Source organism: Lonchura striata, chromosome 3, assembly GCF_050655825.1.
Source record: "Lonchura striata isolate lonStrDom1 chromosome 3, ASM5065582v1, whole genome shotgun sequence".
In the NCBI taxonomy this organism is placed as follows: domain Eukaryota; kingdom Metazoa; phylum Chordata; class Aves; order Passeriformes; family Estrildidae; genus Lonchura; species Lonchura striata.
The window spans coordinates 41,013,226-41,033,305 of NC_140705.1; the positions used below are offsets into that span (position 1 = coordinate 41,013,226).

Sequence of the window (20,080 nt, forward strand, 5' to 3'; positions counted from 1 at the left end):
AAATGCATGCCCATGTAAAAATCCAGCTCATGTAAGTCTCCAGTGGGTTTTGAGTTCATAGGTAGTCAAATACTTAATAAGTATATCTAAAATTTCTCAATAAATAAATTAAAATAATCTCATAAAACACAATAATATCTAGCTATGGTCTTCTTTAGAAACCTTAATCTGCCTAGTATCTTTGTCCTCTTGCTCATAGCTTTGCTAGAACAGTCACAGCCCTAGTTGGCTTCGGTCATTCTGTTGTCACTGCTCCACGTGCATATACATCAAGGATTTCCAAATGCTTAGGACTGTCTCTGACTAGGCAGAGACACTCTTATTGTTCCCATAAAACTACCCACAGCAGCATTCATGCAGATCAACTCCCCTGCCAACCTACAACCATCCTCCAACCAACAGTACATCTAATCTGCAGCTGAAGGAACTGAGCGCTTGATCTTGCTAGTGCGGAGTCCAGTATGTCACGTTGTATGAGATTTGCTATGCTGGTGGTGGCCACTGCTGTAGCCCACAGAGTGACTCAAGAGTGTCACACTGTGCAAACAGTGCTGGGCATCTCCTCTCCTATTGCTTTCTTGAAGTCACTAGATAGCACCATGTTGCATGCTCCCATGTTACACCATTGTAGTTACACCGACAGGCAGTTTTCTTTGGTGTGAAGCCACATCCATACAACCACAGACCAGAGAACACTAAAGAGGCTGATTATCTTCTGAAAGATGACTGTTTAAATATCATACCAGAAGCTTAGGGTCAAGAGAATTTTTTTGCAGCCAAACACCATTCAGAAGTTTGGCTGCAAAGGGGAGGATGCTATCAAGCTATTTATCCCCAAATCCAGTGTTTCTTGAGCAAATACTCCATTGAGATAGGCCTCTTGAAGCAGTCATTAAAGGTTATTTTGTTCTGTGTGCAAAATAATCTTTAGAAACAGCAAGAGAAAAATAGCATGCAATGCCTTTGGATGGATTTCAGCAATTCAGAGCCTAAGTCAGAGAGTTTTCTACAGGAGCAGCCCAGGCTACTAGCTGCCAAACATAGCGCAGAGACAAACAAAGCTACAGGCTACTTGGGAACAGTGAGCCTTCAGGGCATGTTTGCTTAGTCACTGACAGCACACATGTAAGAACCTTGAACGCTGGATAGGTTTAAAGGTCTTTGCTCCAGGTTATGTCAAAATATCTGCACAATGCTATGAGTATAGCCAGACTTAGACAGGCAGTTGTTTCCATAGCTGCACTGAAGCTTCTGCAGATAATAGCTGTTATTTTCAACGTTGCTGTCCCCAAGATTTATACACAGTGGTTTGTAGCTGAAAAACTACGGCTGTTCTCTATTAGGCCCCAATTCAACACAGTAACAAAATGTGTCCTTCAAGCCATCTCTATTTGGCAAAGCCAAGGAATATTCTTATTTCCACGTGTGTGCCTAAGGGGCTTTTTATTTCAAAACTGAATTCACCAGGATACATTGAAAGTTATGTCTAAGAACTTTTAAAGCCTGACATGTGCTCAAGTGCTTAAGTAAATCAGGACTTCTGCAATTTAATTGCACTAAGTGGATGATAACAAAAGACAACAACAGGAATAAATCATCTAACTGTGTTAAAGATCATGAGATTGACTCCAGACTTCAGCCATCCCAAGCCTTCCGAAGGGTCAGACGCTATACCCTTGTTCACACAGAGCAGTGCCTGCCTCCATAAATAGTGTCATCAAAGTGAAAGGGGCTGCCTCTGAAGTAACCCACTGAGTACGAACATATGTGCTGGAGCCTGGCCCACACGGTAAAGTACAAAAGAGAGGTGAGGGAAGGAGAATTAGATTTCAAACAGATACTTGCCACTGTTGAACGGACAAAGGAGATTTATTTGTTAACACTTAATTTAGACTGTGTCAAAATGCCACATTTGTGTACAAATTAAAACCTAGCAAGAACAACATTCAGTTGTAGTGGGAAGATCTTGCCTCAGAAACAGTTTAGTAACTTATCACACCTGTTGCACCTCATGATAATTACAGTGAAACAACATGGGAATGGCAGCAGTACTAAGATGCAGCACAGAGCAACAAGAGCAAACATGCAATGGATTAAGGAAACAGAAGCAGAGCTAGTAAAATTGTAAGCCTACTTAAGGAACATACAGCTGTTGTTATGAGAGCAGGAGCCAGTTCTGCATCCGGTTTTATGAAGAGTATTAAAAGAGGGTGGGAGCGTGGAGGGGAATCCTTTGATAACAGTGGACTGCTTGGCATGTCTCTTCTGCACATCCACTAACACAGTCCACAGACAAGCTACAAATGTCGTGTAAAACCAGCAGACACTCTTCCAGCTCCCTCTTCAGTTCTCTGAACTATCACAGAGCAGTAAATATAGCCCTAAACCCCAAGGCTCACTGTCTCCCCTGCTCTGCCACATAGAAGGACCACTGAGACTGGCCCCCAAAAGGCATTGGAGCACCCAGCTGCTGGCGTGATGTTCACAAGCCACATTTATGCATTCAGATTGCAGAAGGGCAGAGTTAGGATAAAGTGTGAACAACTTCTCTAGCAAGAACAGCTGTGCTACAGTGTACAGTCCAATGCTTCCATGTAAAGTAAAATCTGTGGCAGTTTACCTTAAACCATAAACCATGGCATTTTAGGAAAAAGAGTCCCTGGAGCAAGCCCTGTACCTTTCATCAATGAAGTGAGGCAGACAGCTGGAGATAGTAATTGTTTCAGCCACTGAATGTGTCTCAGCCCCAGACAAACATTTTACAAGATCTGTAACTCAGTATTTGAGAGGAGGGTTCTTCCAAAGGCCTGGAATAGCCACACACTGAATGATTAAGTGGAAAGTATTTGAAATCACTCTTCTTCCTTGGAATAAAGACACTTTTTCGCAACCTTGAATTTCATGCCATGTGAGACTCTCAGCATGCATGCATTTAAACTAACAACTGGAGGAGGTTTTTTTTCCCATAGTTTTAGCTGCAATCCTTTAATCCTTACTCTAGCAAATACAACTCTTCATATGAACAGTGACTCTCATCTCTGGCCTACAGTTTTAGTGCCTTGGCCATTACAGTCACCTGGTTTAAATGCAAGCATAGAAATTTGGAGTGAATTAAACAAATGGTAGCTGAGAAAGCCCCTACATGAAGAAAGAACTGCAGAAATATCTTGTGGACACCTGGAAATGCCTGTCTCCTATTTGCAAGAAATACACAAACAATGTTCCAGGGAGACAAGTCTGTAATAAAAACTAATGGTGAACAAACAGAATACTGCCCTGAGTAGTTCAAGAGGAGTCTTTAATTTTTTTTCTTTGAGACATATGATCCCCAAGCATTTTGATTCATTAAAACAATTTGTCTATATTTTTACATTATTATTCAAATCATGGGAATGATGGTAGGCTCTCCAGTCTTAGCAAAAGCATATTGCAGATTGAACAGAAAAAATTGGGCCCAGTTCTGTACACTACTAAGTACTACTATCCCATTAATACAGACAAATATAAAATAAAAGCAGCGGGTCAAATTTGTTGCTACTATTTACAGCTATTTAAGAAAGAATCCCAAATATTATCCAGTGAAGTCACTAAGCCTTATCTCTAGTATTTATTGGTTGACTAAGCTTACCCATGCAACTAATTGCATTAATAATATGAGGAAGGGTATTTTTCCCAGGGTGTTCCCTATCCTACCTACCCCATAACACACTTGAGAGATACAAGAGAACAACTATCTACCTATGACTAAGGAAGGAACTCTGTGGCAATTCCAAATGGGTCAGATTGAGAGAAACATTCAAGAAAGGGAGGCCCACACCATGGGTATGGAAACACATTTTCCCATTGACTAGGAAGAAATAGAGGTGAGACCTCACGTATCAGAGACAGGATAAAAAGAGGATTTCTATGAAAAACTATGAAAATATATAACTAACTGTCCACAAATATGGGGAGAGCTTTTTCACATGAAACACGAAATTCCCTAAAGTCCACTTAATATACCAGGAAGGACATATGCCAGGATGTTTTTGAAGTCTGAACCATCACACCTTTCTTACACCATCATTTCAAATCTGGTAGTACACAAAGCTATGAATATTAATAATAAAAATTTAAATATTAAATCTGTAATTACAATTAATGGTTAATTTATTCTAAATTGAATTTATCACATTGTTTGGTAAAACATTTGTCAATGTGGCAGTTATATGTGAAATAGCCATTCAAATAAATTGCATTCAATTTGTGTTCCTAATCAGCCAGTTACACAATGTAACATGAAGAGGTCAGCTGGAACTATATCAAATACATGCTGTATCATTAGAACAGAGATTAGTCACAATTATGTACCTAATCCATGCTATCTGTATATAACACCATTATTGCTATTCTTTTAAATGCTAAAGGACAACAAAATGTATATAGGAAAGCCTCTCTATCTTTCTCTGGGGACAAATTATTATAATATTTGCTCATGCTCAGAAAGTCAAAGGATTTGGACTTTGCATTATCCATTTGTTTAAAGGAAGGTTGTTTGCAATCTAAATATAAACTTAACTTCAGCACTTTCTGTCTCTATTCATTGACTCATACTTGAGTCCGTTTCTGTGATAAACATGCACAGCTAATAATCAATGATATGGTGGCTGTGTGTACAGAACAAATAAGAAAAGAAACAAATATTCTGTGTCTATACTCACGTATCCAAAGCAGAATATAATGAAGACCAAATAGATGTGCTTTAAGGAAGAGTCTTTAAAGGTCATTTGTATCAGTTTTTGATACACTTCTGTTACACAAAAAAAACCACCTTCCATTGCCACTGTGCTTATTTATTTCAGCATATATACTTACTACAGACATTTGTTCTCAAACCTAGCATTCGTGTTCTCAAAATTTGGGACTTATGGAAGATTAAAATCACCTCTTTTTAATTTTCTTAACTGGGGTGTGCGTGGGCCTTTTCGCATTCTTTCTTTCATTTTAATTATCTCTCTTACCCAGGGGAGCTGGGAAGCTGCAAGGTAGAGATTCTTATTCTTCCTGCCCAGCCTGCACTGAAACTGCTCCAGACCATTTTGGTTCTTATGGCACTCAGTATCTTCTCTTTTCCAAAACAGAGAACTCGGTTTTCTTTCAATAATGAGAAAAGGCTCCTTATCCCATGACCAAACAAATAAAACAGAACAAAACAAAACCAAAAAACTGGTGTTTTACCTGTGTGAAGAATTACTGTGTGACAGGTCCAGGGACTTAGCAGGTCAAAGACTTGCACTACATCTTCTAAGACTTATGACCCCTTCTGTGATTTGCCCTCCAAAAATACCAAAAATTCCTATATTCAAATAATTTTTCAGCAGGAGTCATCCCACCTTTCAAGTTCTACCCTGCAAGCCCAAATGTGTGAGATTGTGATTCTGTTATTTCAAAACTCAAAAGCACAAATTTGACCCTCTTTAGCTTTCTCCTCATCTTAAACACACAAGAGTCAGTATGAAAGGTTTGTATTTCTCTTTTGTAAGCACATTTGCTGGGTTTATAACACAACCTGGCTGCAGTGGGTACACCTACTCCCGTCCCTCTGCACCAAGGGCTCTGCCACACACCAGGTGCCAAGTGGGAAAAGCACAGGAGGGCACACACAGACTGCTCATCTCAGCCTCTCTTGGTTTGCTGGAAAAAATCCAGTGTCATCCTTAAATAACATCAGCTTCTATGAGATTTATAAAAGATATTAAACACTTGCAGATTTTGAGTGCTACAGGACCTCTGCCCAGCTCTCCTGCAGTAGAGCCTGCCTCATACCAGAGGAAAACCACAAGTCCCTGTAACCTCACGTTTTCCTCTATATTTTCCCCACCTGCATTCCTCATTTGAGTGATACTGCTGACCCTGAATAGCTCATTAAGACAATTAAGGCTGCTCTAGGTAGTTCAGCATCCCCCTAGCCAACTCTGCCAAGATCAGCCTTTCCCTAACAGTTCCCTCCACCTCAAGGTATACTTCAGAGGCTGACTTCATCTCAGTTTTTTTAAAACCAGACCTTTCTCTGCTTACAGTCACCTGGCAAATGGCAGGACCTGTTTTTCCCATATATTTTCTGAATTGTCAGCTATCCCAAGAAGAATAATGATAATAATGATAATAATAATGATAATAATAATTATCTAATTATTTGGTATGAGCTACACCCTTCTCTTGGAGGCAGGGCAGCAATTTCAGCAGTGGCAGCCCTGCTGCAGAAGTAAGCAGAATGCAATCTCTTCTGCAGCAGCCTAATGAAGAGCCAGCCAGGCTCGATGAGACCTCGAGGACCTGAGCATATCAAAACTAGATTTTTATGCAGTGGAAGTGTCTATGTTGTAGCTGTCAGCAGTACATGGCAGTTGCTGCAGCCAGTGCTGGACCTCCAAACTTTCAGCATCCCTACTTTAACCAGCCTGTCTCCCTCTCTGCCCTCCTTCACACTCGAGGCAGTTAAGCCAAGAGTGCGAGGGGAAACTTGAAACTTTACACCAAAGCACAAGGAAGTTGCCCTGTGGTGTAATTTCATTCTCTAAGGGAAATCTTGAGAGCACAGCTATAGTCCCCCCACATGCCAATTTGGCTGGAAGCAGGTTCTGAAAATCCATATACATCCACCAAAGCATAAAAACTCTGCCACCACCGATAAATCAGCTGGAGAGGAGGGGTCACCCTGTTAGGGTACCGCTCCCGAGGGGGGAATGGTCTTCTCTGCAGGGCCGCTTTGGGAGGCGGGGAGGAGAGTGCTGAGGCACTGCGAGTGCAGCTCCCAGTCTCCGGTGATTCCTGCCGGGGAGCCGCGAGCGCTCCGGGGCCGTGCGGCGGCCGCGGCCGCGGGCCGGGACAGCCGCGGGGCTGGCAGGACACAGGCACATGGTACAGCCTTGTCACGCTGCTGGGACACTGCTCTGACGGGTTTGTCTGGCCGGCCCCCACAAGGAACCAGGACACTCCCTGCTTGCCGCGCCGGCCTGAAATTCTCGTGCCATGGCAAGCAAGGGACAGATCCTGCCAGGTGCCCAGCTGTGCTACCAGCAGGTGCGCTGGGGTGCTTCATTTCGACTCGGATCATTTGAGGTAGAATTCCATATTTGATGTTCATGCTTTGGGGTTTAAAGGAAAGGGAAACCACCGGTAATCTCAAATGATCGTAGAAAACAGTAGCGTTTCTGGAGCTAAAACCACTCCAACACTCTAGTTGCCTTAGGGTTCCTTGTTTCTTAGCGTTCCAATGCACTCACTTCTGTCTTTGCTGCTCCCCGTTCACCCAAAGCAGGTGCTTGGACTTAACTGGGAAGCATAAACTGGGAAAAATACAGAGAGGGACTGGTATAGGGGAAATAGACATAAAAATCTGCAGAACAGCTAGAGCAAAAGTGATAACATCTCTCCTGATACCCATCCTTACTGAGGAAATTACACCCCATACCAAATAAAATAAAATAAATTTTCTTTAAAGGGTAATGGTATTTTGCTGACTATAGCAGGGTGCTGACCAAAATGTTTATTTTTCCATGCAGGAGCAATGTCCCATCTTAGAGCACGACGCCCGTTTTCACCTTACATATCAAAGGGATTACGCTCTAGAAGTGCAGGCGCCGCGACCTGCAGCACCTTTCCCACTTCACCAGAAGCCCCTCCACACATGACCAGAGCCGTGGCCTCCGTGTCGAGCCACTTCGTTTCGGGAAGCACTCCTTAAATTGGGCTACCAATCCACTCTCCACCTGTGTATGCACCAAAGCCGTGATGGCAAGATCATGATGCTGCCATTTAGGAAAGGGGAGGGTTGTGCCTCTCAGACGTTTCCAATATCTACATTTGTCTCCAGGAAAAAAAAAAAAAAAAAAGGCAGCGGGACAGAGGAATATTCAGTCCGAAGGATCAAGGAAGGACCGCCGGACCGACTGGTTCTACGATCCTAATGAAGCATCAGTGCTGCCGGAAACAGCTACTGCCGTGTCCAGAGGGGATACGAATAACTACCATGAAAACACTTAAAAATAGTCCAGCCGAGCTTCTCTTCCCTCACGTGGCCTCTGCGTTTCAGTACAAGCAGGATAGCTAGGGCACAGCCTAGCCATTCCAAAATGCAGGGAGATGTATTGAGATATATCTCAGCACTTACTCTGTTTTTTTTTCCTGTTCAATTTTAATTTTTTTTTAAGTTCAACTGACCCTTCTGATCACCAACCTTCTTTGTGGTTCGCTGTAAGGATCTCTCTCCAAGAACAAAAAAGAAATCTCCGAGCTTTGATAGAGACTCTGGATGAAATTAAGAACTTCAAACCCCAGATTTTTGAAAAGAAAAACAGATGTCCTGTTTGTTGAGTATAAATAACTCCGTACGTGGAAGCCTTTTCTTTTACGCTGCATTAAATTTTATTTAATGCTGGGTGCATTTAGACTAAAAAAAAATAAAGAAAATAAAAAGGAGGGGGCAGCAAAATATGTGGGTGACAAACCTCTAAATCTTTTCCTCTCTCGAAAGAGAAAGAAACAGCCAGACGGGAAACCCTTCATCTGGATGAAAGCGCTCAATGTGTTTCCTAGCAGACCTGACGAGCCTGCCCTGGTCAGCGCGGCGGCGAGGGAAGGGGGGAGAGGAGGCGGCGGCGGGAGGAGCGGCCCCGGGCCCAGGGCAGAGCGGGGCGCGCCCGCAGGTGCCCGGCCGGCCCCGAGCGGCCCCCGCGGCCCCGGCCGGCCCCGAGCGGCCCCCGCGGCCCCGGCCGGCCCCCGCGGCCCCCGGCTGACTTACGTGAGCACGTAGTTGACGCTGACGATGCAGTGCGGGCGGGAGGAGCGGCTGTTGTGCACGATGGTGGCGTAGCTCTGCACCCACACCCAGCCGCCGTGCTTGGCCAAGAAGCGGTAGTACTTGGTGGTCACTTGCCCTTTCACCAGCACTGCGGGGACAAAGCGAGGAGAGCCTCAGCGTGGCTCTCGCCTCTGGTTTGATCAGCCCCGGGAAGAAGCATACACTCCCCCCAGAGCCCTGTGGGTGACGAGGGGTTAGGAACCTCTTAGTGGCACGTGGGGAAGCGACGGGACAAGGGTGGTGGAGCCCCCAGGCAGGGCTCATCTCAGTACCTGAGATCGTTATCACAGGCTAATAGGGGAGATTGGTGGGGCCGGGGTGTGTGTTTGTGTGTGTGTATGTGTACGTGTGTGGTCGTATACAGCAACCGAACCCCGCATACCCCCATCCTGAAGTATCATCATCGAGATTTTGTTCTATAAATCTCTGGGTTGTATCTCTTCTCGTTACATTCTCTGTAAGGAAACTTACCGGAAATTGATATCCTTTCTATTCATCTATCCCTGCATTAATGTCATCGTGATATCAAAATAGAATAAAGTACATCTCGTCGAATCAGGCTCACTACTGTAGTCGAAATTAGATATACAGATAAGATTTGTGAGACTTGGTGGGAGTGAAACAAAAGTATTGATATTTCACTGGTATGGCTTTTTGGAGCAGGAAGATGAGGATTCTCCTAACCAGAATTTGAAGAAACAAGAGCGCCTGAGATTTGTGCAGGGCAGTTTTTGTCCTACAACCAAAATAAGAGGATGGAAAAATAACCTTTCATTGCCGATCCCCTCCGTTTGCCGCCTGCGTCCAGCTCAGAGTTCAGCCTCTATCTGACCTTGTTTCATTAAAACTCGAAGAAGATTTGGCTTACTCTGCCCTCGAGAGAGCTGGCATTTCACATGCCGACATAGAGGTAAATCCCAACAACCCCAAAGTCCTTCTGCAAAGGGATAGGATGGGGCGGAGTTTAACAAGTTTTAAACAAGAAGACCATCTCCTTACACAAGTGATGTGCGCAACGCAGGTGAAAGGTGTCACAGCCATGGACGTGGTGGTAAAGGGTCTTCTCTATCAGGTCCTGGGGCTCGTAACCTGTTAGCTCAGCTACCCTGCAAGAGACATAAGCATCAAATGTAAGTGGGTGAGAGGACAGGAGAGGAGGCCTGGGGAAGAAAGGACGGGCTAGGGGAATAGATTTGGAAATAACCCCAGCTCTACCTGGAATCTAAGAAGATGAGCTTCATGTCTAGGCTGGCCCGAAACATGAACATATTGCTGTGGAGCTTGATCTCCGTCACGGCGCTGGGCGGCAGCGAATGGCCCACAGCGACCAAGCCAACGTTTTGGTAGCAGCCATCGAAGGGGGACATGTCCAGGCTGTACTGGCGGATCTTCAGGTACCCGCTGCAGTGAATGACCTGCCGGAGACACAGGAAAGCTTGGTGGCTACTCAGCAGAGGGAAGGATGTGCTTCGACAGGCGTCCCTCCCCACGAAGAGGGTCTGGACAATTGCCCCTATCCCGGTGCCCGTGCGGCTGCCGGGCCAGCGGGAGCCTCTGACTTGCGTCTCAGCCCTGGCAAAGCGGAATCTGGGAGTTTTCTGTGGTTCTATAGGGGCTGAGTTTTTTTCCCATACTAGAGTTCAGCATCGATCTAAGGCCGATTAGAGTCAACAAGATTTTTTTTCTTTCTACTGGCTGAAGTGGTTTTTGGCATACCTCCTAACTGCGCTTTTATTATTCTTCTGCAAAGGAAAGACTCAGAACTGCCAATCCAGTTACGGCTTTGTAATGAAGAGTGTATGCTCCTGAGAAAGGATTTACATGTGTGCATATGTCACATGTGTTAGATAAGTCTGTTCTATAGATGGAGCAGGCGCAGTCCACCATCAAAAAGTACCTCTGGTTTAAGTATATCTCCTAAACGTATCCTTGCAGGCAACTGCAGTCTATTTCCACTCTTACTTATCTATTATTAAGATGTTTCTTCTTGGAGTTTAGCAGGTGTTCTTGGTCTATGGTACATTGTGACACAACATCTCCTTGGGTTATGTGTACAACCCTCTCCTCGGCGTTGTGTGGCTAACAAAAGGCAGCGAGGGGGTAGGAGAGAGTGCAGGGCTCTCCTTACCGAGGAGCCCCGAGCAGAACCATGTGAAGCACCTGGTCAAACCCCTTGACTAGGAGAGCTACCTCTGCAGCTGACGAATTACCTAATAAAGAAACAAATTAACCCAGGGCTCTCGTTGTATCATCTGAAAGTTGTCACAGGGAACCTCAGTGGTTGCGCGAGGTTCAGTTCAAAGAGTAAAGCAAACAAACAAACAAAACCACCAAAAATCAACCAAACAGAAAAAAAAAAGGGGGGGGGGGCAGAAACAAACATGAAGGGGAGCTCGATTGCTTGGTTTTGTGGTTTGAGCTTTTCAGCCTGAAACTCAGAGAAATGGACCACATGAAAGAGCCCTGGGCTGGGAAAACCCCTGCGAGAAGAGGTCTCACCCCCCTTCTCTCCCCATATCACAGCCCTCCCGGCACAGGAACACAGGAAGGCTCGTGCGGGGGGAAATGGGGAATCCGGCTGCGGACACGCACCTTGTAGCCCCCGCAGGTGAGGCCCGCATTCCTCTTGGCCAGGACGCACTTCATCCTCAGGAAAAAGGACCTCTCGATCTCGTACTCTGGGAAGGGGGAAAGGCAGAGGTGAGGTGAGCCACAGGCTCCGCTGGCTGTGCGCGGTCCCCTACGCGAGAGCGCGGGGGCTGTGTGCTTTACCCTGCACGAAGTGCGAGTGGTAAGGCTGGTGCGCCGTCAGCACGGCCGTCATCTCGTCATGGTCGGCGGGGTGGATGTACTCGTAAATGCTGTTGCCAGTCAGTTCTACCTGTGAGAGAGGAGAAGGAGTAGGGGAGCTCATCGCCGGCACCGCGCACCCTCTCCTGTCAGTCGCGGGGGTGGTGCAAGCAAGCACAGGGGTAGCAGGCCCCCCAGCGTACCTGCGACAAGCCCAGGTGCACCGAGGCAGTCTCCGAGATGTACATGATCTTGCCATCCGGAGCCACAACAAATATGAAACCGTCCAACGTCTGCAGAAAAGGGTAGGGAATATAAATAAATTAATAGATGGATCCAGTAAATACCCGTCCTTCTGATTTATTTATTTATTAAACAGGTGTTGATGTTCAGGCTCTGATTATTCAAATAGTTGGAAGGAAATGGGCAAATCTTGGGCAAGAGTCCCTCTAAAGCTCCAGATACAACCCACGTCTCAGAGAGGCCGAGCTCAAAAGTGCCTTGAGGGCATCTAAGAAGAGGTCCTGTTATCTGGTGATTAATATCTGGGTCCCAGAAATACCGAATATTTCTATCCTATTTCAAATGTCACAGGGGTTTAGTGCTTGTGCATTTTATAAGGAGAATTTAAGCGATCAAATAAAAAATTCTCCACAGTGTAAATAAGACAATTTGTCAGGTACATTTTTGCAGACACAGATGGGACTTCTGAGTGTACCAAGAGCAGAATAGGCCCTCCAAAAGCCACATGATTCCACCAGTGGAATGATGGTCATCGCTAATATTCTTTAGTATTTCAAAGCACTGTGAGTTTTCAGATCTGTCCTCCCTGATGTGTGTCTCTGATAATGTCGGTGCCCGCTGAGCCCTTCTGTCCATGACAGCCTTCCCTAGCCTGTCGCTAGAGCCTCTCCCTCCCACACCACTCTGAGCTTCACAACATTGATGATATGTGTCACCTTGTTAATAAATTAGGGAAAAGTCGTGCCCCTGTATCTCTGGCACCCTGGGACACACTCTGAATCCCTCGCTGTGGACGCAGTGTTAGATGATTCTGAGGCAAAGGACCCAGAGGAACCAAGCCACTAACAAAACACATGACACTGGATCGCAGTGGTTCGCATTTCTGAAGTGGTTCCCCTCCTGCCTACCTTTCTATTAAAGACTTGAACGGTTAAAAATTAGTCAAGGTGGCAACTGAAAGCTCAGAAGAGGGAATTAATTCTTTAATCATTAATACCATATGCCTGTCGTTTCCAGACCAGTACCTGCAAAAGATGGGATCCCAGTTCCCGTCCAACATTATCCAGTGGGCTGGTTCGGCTGGAGTGGCCCCAGGCTTCTCCAAGTCCTGTTATTTAAGACAAACAAAAAAGTAAAGTCAGGAGATGAAAAATTTACTACTGTGGGCTTGATTGGAGGTGGGGGAGGAAAACACTTCATCTTGTCTACACTCTAAAACATATATACGTACAATCTTTGGAAAACTAGACATGACTTCATTGCACATAAACGCCTCTTTTGTGCATTATTTTTCAATATCTAATTCCTCAGAGAGAAAAATACCCGAATACTTATTTTTAGTTAATGGTGAAGTTAATTTTTAAGATCTAAGTGAAACAGAATGCAAGATCAAACTTCTTGGCTACTGGGAACTGTCCCCCTTGAACTTCAGAGGAAGCTTCCTAACCTCACGATTTCTCAGACAAGTCACTGTCCAACGGCACCGGCCGCCCTCCCTCCTGCCCCGCTAAGTCTGTCTCCAGGATTCACCTCTATCCCTTCCATCTCTCCTCCTGCTGCTCCGGTGGGCAGGATGGCTCCCACTGCAGGGAGGGGTGATGTGCCTCCATGGAGCCCCTTCCAGAAATTAATCTTTCCGGATTTGTCTAATGTTTTACACGCGTCTTATTTTCTCCTACGCAAAGTGAGTAGTAATAAAAGCCACGTGGAAGTTACTTCACCGGAGCAACGCAATTCATGGACGATGCCTTTTCACGGTGTTGTTGCTGAAATAATTTAAACGGGTCAGTCAAAACCTTTGAAGCTTGTGCCATGAAATAAGTCTCACTCAGGCACGCACAAGCAGTAAGATAGAGTAAAACTGAAGGGAAACCTACAAGTCCCGATCGATGGCTGGGGTGCAGGTCGCTAGGGGACCCGAGCCGGCGGGGTGTGCTCACTCCCGCAGTGCGGGTTCGGGAAAGGCAAGACCTCGTTTTCCAGTTATTTCGAGACAGACGAGGTGCTGACAGCAGGCAGCCGCGGGCATCCCTCGCTATTGACCGGCCTCACCCAGGTGTTTGCCGTCCGAGCAAAGCGAACGATTTCCTCCGCGCTGTTTGAAGGGGGCATCCCAGCGCGGCCCCTGCGCGCCCTCCCCACCGCCGGAGCGGTGCGCCCCGCTCGTCCCCGCCTTTCGCTTCCTTCTCCCCCCTTCCTCCTCTACCTCTTCACAACAACTTGTCTCTTCACCACTCCCACACTTTTCTCCTTCCTCCCTAACTTCATAGCCCCACAGAGGCAGGAGATTCTCTCTGGCCCGTTCCTCAGCCTGCAGCCTCAGCATGTCGCCAGAAACAGGCTCCTTCCCATTAATTCCTCCACGCCAATTAAGGGGGAGCCAGCCGCCAGGATGGAGGATCACCTCCGCCCCCTGTATTCAGGAAGGAGCTGGCAAATCTTACACAGCTTCCAGGGAAAGAGAGAAAAGCCCACGATATATTTGTTTTTCCCCGAGCTCCTCGGAGCTTTCTCTGCTGGGGAGCCAGGATGGCGCTGAGCTGGCTCCTTGCCACGTCCCCCACCCGGAGGGAAATCTGAGTGACAGGTTTCTTTATTCAAGACTAAATCTGTACTGCCCACCTATGATTTAAGTTGCTTATTAATCTAAGTTTACGGCTCTAATTATTCTTTTCCTAAAAGGGAAAATAACCCGACCCCAGCGGGTTAATGAACAGCTCACGGGCACTGCAGGTTAACCTCCCTCGGGAAGGCGGTTCTTCACGGCGCGCTGAGCTCCTCTATATGTTTCAGGTGGAAACCCCGCGCTGCTGGGCTCTGTCTGCCCATGGTTTATAATTAAACGTTTTCACTCTTCTACCTGAACCGGCTTTTTGAAATCCTGTCACATGAGACGATCCTTTGTGCTGCCCAGATGTTTTCAGTACTTTCAAGTCGGAGACTATTTCTAATCGTTGCCAATCCCAGCCTCTCCCAAATCGACGCCCTCTCCTGATGCCCCCTAAATACTGTTTCTAAAGATTAGAGGAGAAAGCCCCCTCCGCTAATTTTCCCTCTCCCTCCCCCGTCTATTCGCTTTAACATCCAATTTCCTTTTATCGAGGGGGCAAACTGTGATTTCTTGCACTTGACCTACCGCAGAAAATTCTGCAAATCCTTTGATTGTCTATTTAAAACAAAACAAGGAAATCAGCTCTCCCTTTTGCTCCAGGATTACGCTTGGAAACAAGATCTAAAGATTCTCTTGTAATTTGGAGAGCCAACAGCATAATAGCTTTGGAATAGAAACAAGCAGCTTTGTGAGGAGAAGGATAACTAAATCGTTTTTAGGCAAAGGATTTTCCCAGCTAAAGTGGCCGAAGACAAAGCAAAACATAATCTATTTTGGAAGATTTCCAAGTTATGCCACAATAATCTTAGCAGATAAAATTTACTTTCTTTCCTGCCGCCCCTCCCCCACCGCGGTCTGGTTTATCATATTTACATAAGTAGCCTTAGAAGGGATGTATCTATTAGGGATCTAAGGCTAGCGAGCTCACATTTCATTTGGAAATAGAGGGGAAGTTTTACTGTTGCTTAATACTTGATGCATTGTAGAACCATTTCCATTTAAATACCCCCGACCCACGGATTACCTCCACGGACTGGTTGCATGGGTTTTGTGATTTCCTGAAAATGAGATTTCGATTTATAAAACAAGAAACCAATTAGTAACCAAATGAGGCGAAGTAGATCCACTAAAATTGACCTAATCCCACAGGCACCATTTAGGTCAGTTCTTGGCGAATGAATGATGAGCAACCGTCTAACATAAACTCAAGGCATCACCCAGCTGTGTTATTCAAGCAGAAATTTAAAAAAATGGATCGAGCTTTTATTTCAGAATGAATTTGATATTCTTTAACAAACTCTTCCTCCTATCTAACATCTCGTTCACTCGATGAACTTTTTTTCCTGAGGAGCTATTTGCGCCACGATAAATTAATTGTCTGCTGTTGTGAGGAGGGAAAGGAAAGGGGGAAGGGGGTGGGGGGAAGGGAAATAAATTTTAGAAAATATTTAAAGGGGAGAAAAGACAAGCATTTTATCCAGACTATCACTCATTTTTACTCAACAGCTTTCACCTATACTGTGCGGAACCTGCGCGGAGCGAGTGTGCTGATTCATCGTTTCTCTCAGCATTCTCCAGTGGAAAGCCACTGTACTTTCCACATCAAAAAGCATGTCTGTCGGTTTCATGGGCTCGCTACACAGGCGGGTCCCTGTGAAATGCCTTCTTCCACCCAGCCGCGCCCACCCCCGTCCCTGAGAGAGCCGCTCCGCACCGCCAGCCTGTCCCCCAGGCCGGGCGCACAGCCAGACCTGCCGCGCTGCACTGCCCTGGTCCTGTCCTTCCTTCCCCTCATCTTTTGATTGATGCAAGCCTTGATGTCGACAGCCAATGGAACCAGGGGCTGGGTGGGCACCGTCCCTATCCAGTGGCGATACTGTTTCAAGAAGCTCCTCTGTCCCAGGGAAGGGGGAAGAGATTCCTGAATAGTTTCTAATTTCATCTAGGCAAACACGGAGGAAGGCAGGCGCAGGGAAATGAGACTCCGAGAAGCCAGGGCAGCTCCTTGGCCCTGGTTGATCTCCGGGTTACTTGTCCCTCTGTGAGCATCTGCAGCGCAGAGCCCATCTCGACCCCGTCCTTTGTCTGGCAATAGCAAAGGGGGGCGGGGGTGGCGGTGGGGGTGGGGTGGCCAGAAGATGCAAGCCCTTATCTGCTTTGCGCTGATTTGCCGGCTTTTAAAACCAGTTACGGCGATTTCCCCAGCGGACTCCCAAGTCATGAAACCTCAGCGCAATCCGGATTCATTGTAGCGGGCGACTTGACGTCCCCGTTTAAAAACTCTTAGCGGAGAGCCCATCCTGAGCTCCAGACCCGCTTCTTTGGGGGCCAGACCCTGAGGCCATCTCCCTCCGGGGCCGGGGAGCCCTTGGGCATCCCTCCGGGGTTTGTCCCTGTCTGGCGCACCGCCCCGCACGGCCGGGCGAGGCCCAGGGAAGCTGGCTTGGAGACGAAGCCCCGGAGGCAGGGAGCTCTTTCCTGTTGCTGTGGACGGGCAGAGGGGGAGGATTGGAGGGCTCTCCCGGAGGCAGCCCGCTGCTGTGGAGCAACGCTGGGAAGCCTGCCCGACGGGGCAACAGCAGGGAGTCTTCCCTAAATCGGGTCCCAGAACGTCCATCGCGCATTTCTCTTCCAGGAGTTCCTCAAAACTCCCTCTCTGGGCAGCGGCCGCCGCTGCCGCTTTCCCAGGTCTCTCCGCCGCCTCCCGGGGGCCGTGGCCCGGGGACGTCTCCGCATGCTTTGGTTTCGCTGCCTTTTCTTTGCCCTTTAAAAAGCCGCTGTATAGTTATTAAGAAAGGAGGAGCAGCAGCTCACTCCTCGCCCGCCGGCGCCGAGGGGATGCTGACCCCACAAAGGGCACAGGGTGCGGGACCTCCGGTCACCTCCGGTCACCTTCGCTCGCTCCTTCCGTGCTGGGCAGGAGGACGACGAGGAGGGTCGGGCCGGGCTTAGGCACCTGCCCAGCAAAGCATCTCTGCAGGGAGGACTAGAATGTCACCTCCGTGAGTGGCTCCTCAAGCAGCACCTTCCCTGCCTTCCACTGCCCCTCGCCGGCACTGCTGCCGCTTTAATACCAAGGGACAAGCGGGGCACAGGAGTTGTTTGGAAAGAGGAAGGCAGGACAGCTCAGTCCCCATCTCCCACGCAGTCATTGTCCCTCTCTGTCCAAGGGAAATGACAAACAACTGTCCGGGAGTCGCGGGAGCAAAACCTGCATGTCCTAGTCACTGGCAAGCCAAAAGGCAACTGGATGTTGTATCGAGGAATTAGCCTGATTCGATTAACCATTTAATTAAATCGTCTGCCACCAGCGCTCCGTTCTGCCATCGCCTAACGCCAGACAGAGCTGATTTCCCAGTTAATTTAACAGGCAGTGGTTAATGATAACTCAAAATCTCGGCCAAATGAGGCTTCTGTGAAGGACTGGGTCGCCGTCGGAGGGTTCAAATGGAATAGAATAAGCTATGCTAAAAAAAAAAAAAAAAAAAAAAAAAGGCTGCTTATTTCCACTGCCTGCGGATGCCATTAGCAAGGTTTTGTAAAGATTTATTATCTCAGTAAATCACATGTATTCATTTGAAGCAGAGATAAATTAGCATCTCTCTTTCTTTATAAAAATAATAATAACAGGGAGGAAAGCCCTGTTGACTAAACAAACATCCCTGTTAAGAAAACGGTAGTGGAAATAATGCTGAGGCTGTTTCACTATAGAAAGAAAAACCAGGATTTTGGCAAACACGAGGTAGTGGAATTGCGCTTTGAAATGCAAACAAACAGAATCATGTCCAAATTGGAGAGAGGGGAGAAAAATCAAGGCATTTTCGAGCACAAACTACTTATTCGTTTCTCCAGAAGATTCAAATTCAAGTAGCCCTTATCCCGAAGAAATAGGGGAAGGAAGGATTTGCACCAACGCACATGCCGTTTATATGCAAGTTGAAAAAATATCCTCCGACGTGAAAACGGTCGTATGTTTCCAAAGGAAATATGATTTTTCCTTCCCGCTCTTCTCGTTACGTATTCCTTCTAAAACATAAATCTGTGTTGTTGTTTTTTTTTCCACGATCCTGCTAGTAGTTTAGTTCTGCTCTTCACATTTTAAGTTCACATCAAAACTGGAATTAAACAGATATTCAGCGTGGAGACAAAACTGCTGTTTAAATGAGAAAAACTTCTGTAAGAAAATAAACATTGAAACCTAATGCTCAATCATTTCCCTTTGCAGCAAGAAAAACAGCATTAAATCACCTATCCACGTGGGAAACGGATTTTTTTTTTTTTCTGTTGATCTCTTCCTCCTTTAAAATAAAACAAGGTTAAGGGTTTCAATATTGAAATGTTAACCATCCTGATTCGGCGAAAGTTTATGTAAACGGAATCTCTGCTTTTGTCTCGAAAAGCAAACGCCTCTCGGCGCCAAAACGATCCCTTCCCACTAGGACAGACTGCAAACCCTCCTTTTGCATCTCTGGTCGCGGATGGAGAATAGGACCTTTAAGATATTCCTAACTAAAGAAGAAAAACAAAACCCCAAAAAAATTATTTATTGTGCCACCTGAATTTTTTGTTTGAGTTTTGTTACTTTTTTTTCTCCCTTCCCTTCTGGATAATGCCGAAGATCAGCCAAGAATTACCCTGCAATTGTAACAGTGATTGCATCGTCTTTGGCGGAATATACTGTCAGTCCTTTGACACCCTGGAGACTTTTCTAGCTATTTTTTGCGTCCACGTTACTTGCCATTAGCGATTTACTGTTAGATAAAATTATTAGTATTTATTTATAATGAACGTTAGATCAGGACTTTATTTATTAATTAATCCTCCTTGAAAAAACAAACAAACAAACAACCCTTAAAACTCATCCTTAATGTTCTCAGAAAACTAGCAGATATTCACTCTTTCCAAAGCTGTCTGATCAGCGAAAAGCAGTATATGTTTTATGCGCTTTCTCCTCCTGAAAATAAGTGTTTTAGTACTGAAACGACGCAAGAATCCTACGTCTTGCACTTTCGTCCTTTACAGTTCTAATCTGTTGAAGACCTAATGAAGTGAAATTAGAGGTGGAAAGAACAACCCAAGCGTTTCAATAACTTGTGAGAATTGTACAACTATTACGAGAGGGAGGTCGTAGAAAAATCTCTGCCCGGTTTGTCAAGTTTGTCCAGTGCCACTGCCTTGTGTTTAGATGTCTGGGGGTAAGAAGGAAACCCCACGTGCTTATTTTGTGTGTGACTCTCCTGGCATTTTACTCCTAGAATACTCTTCTTTCCAAAATGAACCCGAAATCTTCCACCTCTTTCTCTATAGGGACCTTTCAAACACAAAAATATGCAGACAAGAGCACACCAATTCTCTCCGCCCTGTCCCCAGCCCCGTGTGTGTGCGGCGATGAGGAGTGTATATCTTTCTGTACGTGATTATTTACAATCAACTCTAAGCAAGCACTCTATGGGCAGATGGAAATTCGCTCTTGTACCGGGGAGATGGGATACGAGTTACTCTGGAAAGGCAGCTCGCTCTTACGGAGACAACGTTCCTCTACCCTGACTACTCCAAGATCTCTTTAAATGTAGGACATAACATTCCGCCGGGCT

At 46.2% G+C, this 20,080-nt stretch overlaps 1 protein-coding gene across 1 annotated transcript in view; it reads right to left on the minus strand.

Annotated features, from left to right (window-relative positions):
• Nucleotides 1-20,080, minus strand: part of SIM1 (SIM bHLH transcription factor 1) — a 52,092-nt gene that overhangs the window by 27,398 nt on the left and 4,614 nt on the right. The window contains exons 3-9 of the mRNA XM_085574918.1: nucleotides 12,901-12,983; nucleotides 11,836-11,925; nucleotides 11,615-11,723; nucleotides 11,435-11,520; nucleotides 10,058-10,257; nucleotides 9,842-9,948; nucleotides 8,783-8,930 (exon numbers count right to left, since the gene is read on the minus strand). Of these exons, the coding sequence (XP_085431044.1) occupies nucleotides 8,783-8,930; nucleotides 9,842-9,948; nucleotides 10,058-10,257; nucleotides 11,435-11,520; nucleotides 11,615-11,723; nucleotides 11,836-11,925; nucleotides 12,901-12,983 (823 nt within the window). The remainder of the gene's footprint in view (nucleotides 1-8,782; nucleotides 8,931-9,841; nucleotides 9,949-10,057; nucleotides 10,258-11,434; nucleotides 11,521-11,614; nucleotides 11,724-11,835; nucleotides 11,926-12,900; nucleotides 12,984-20,080) is intronic.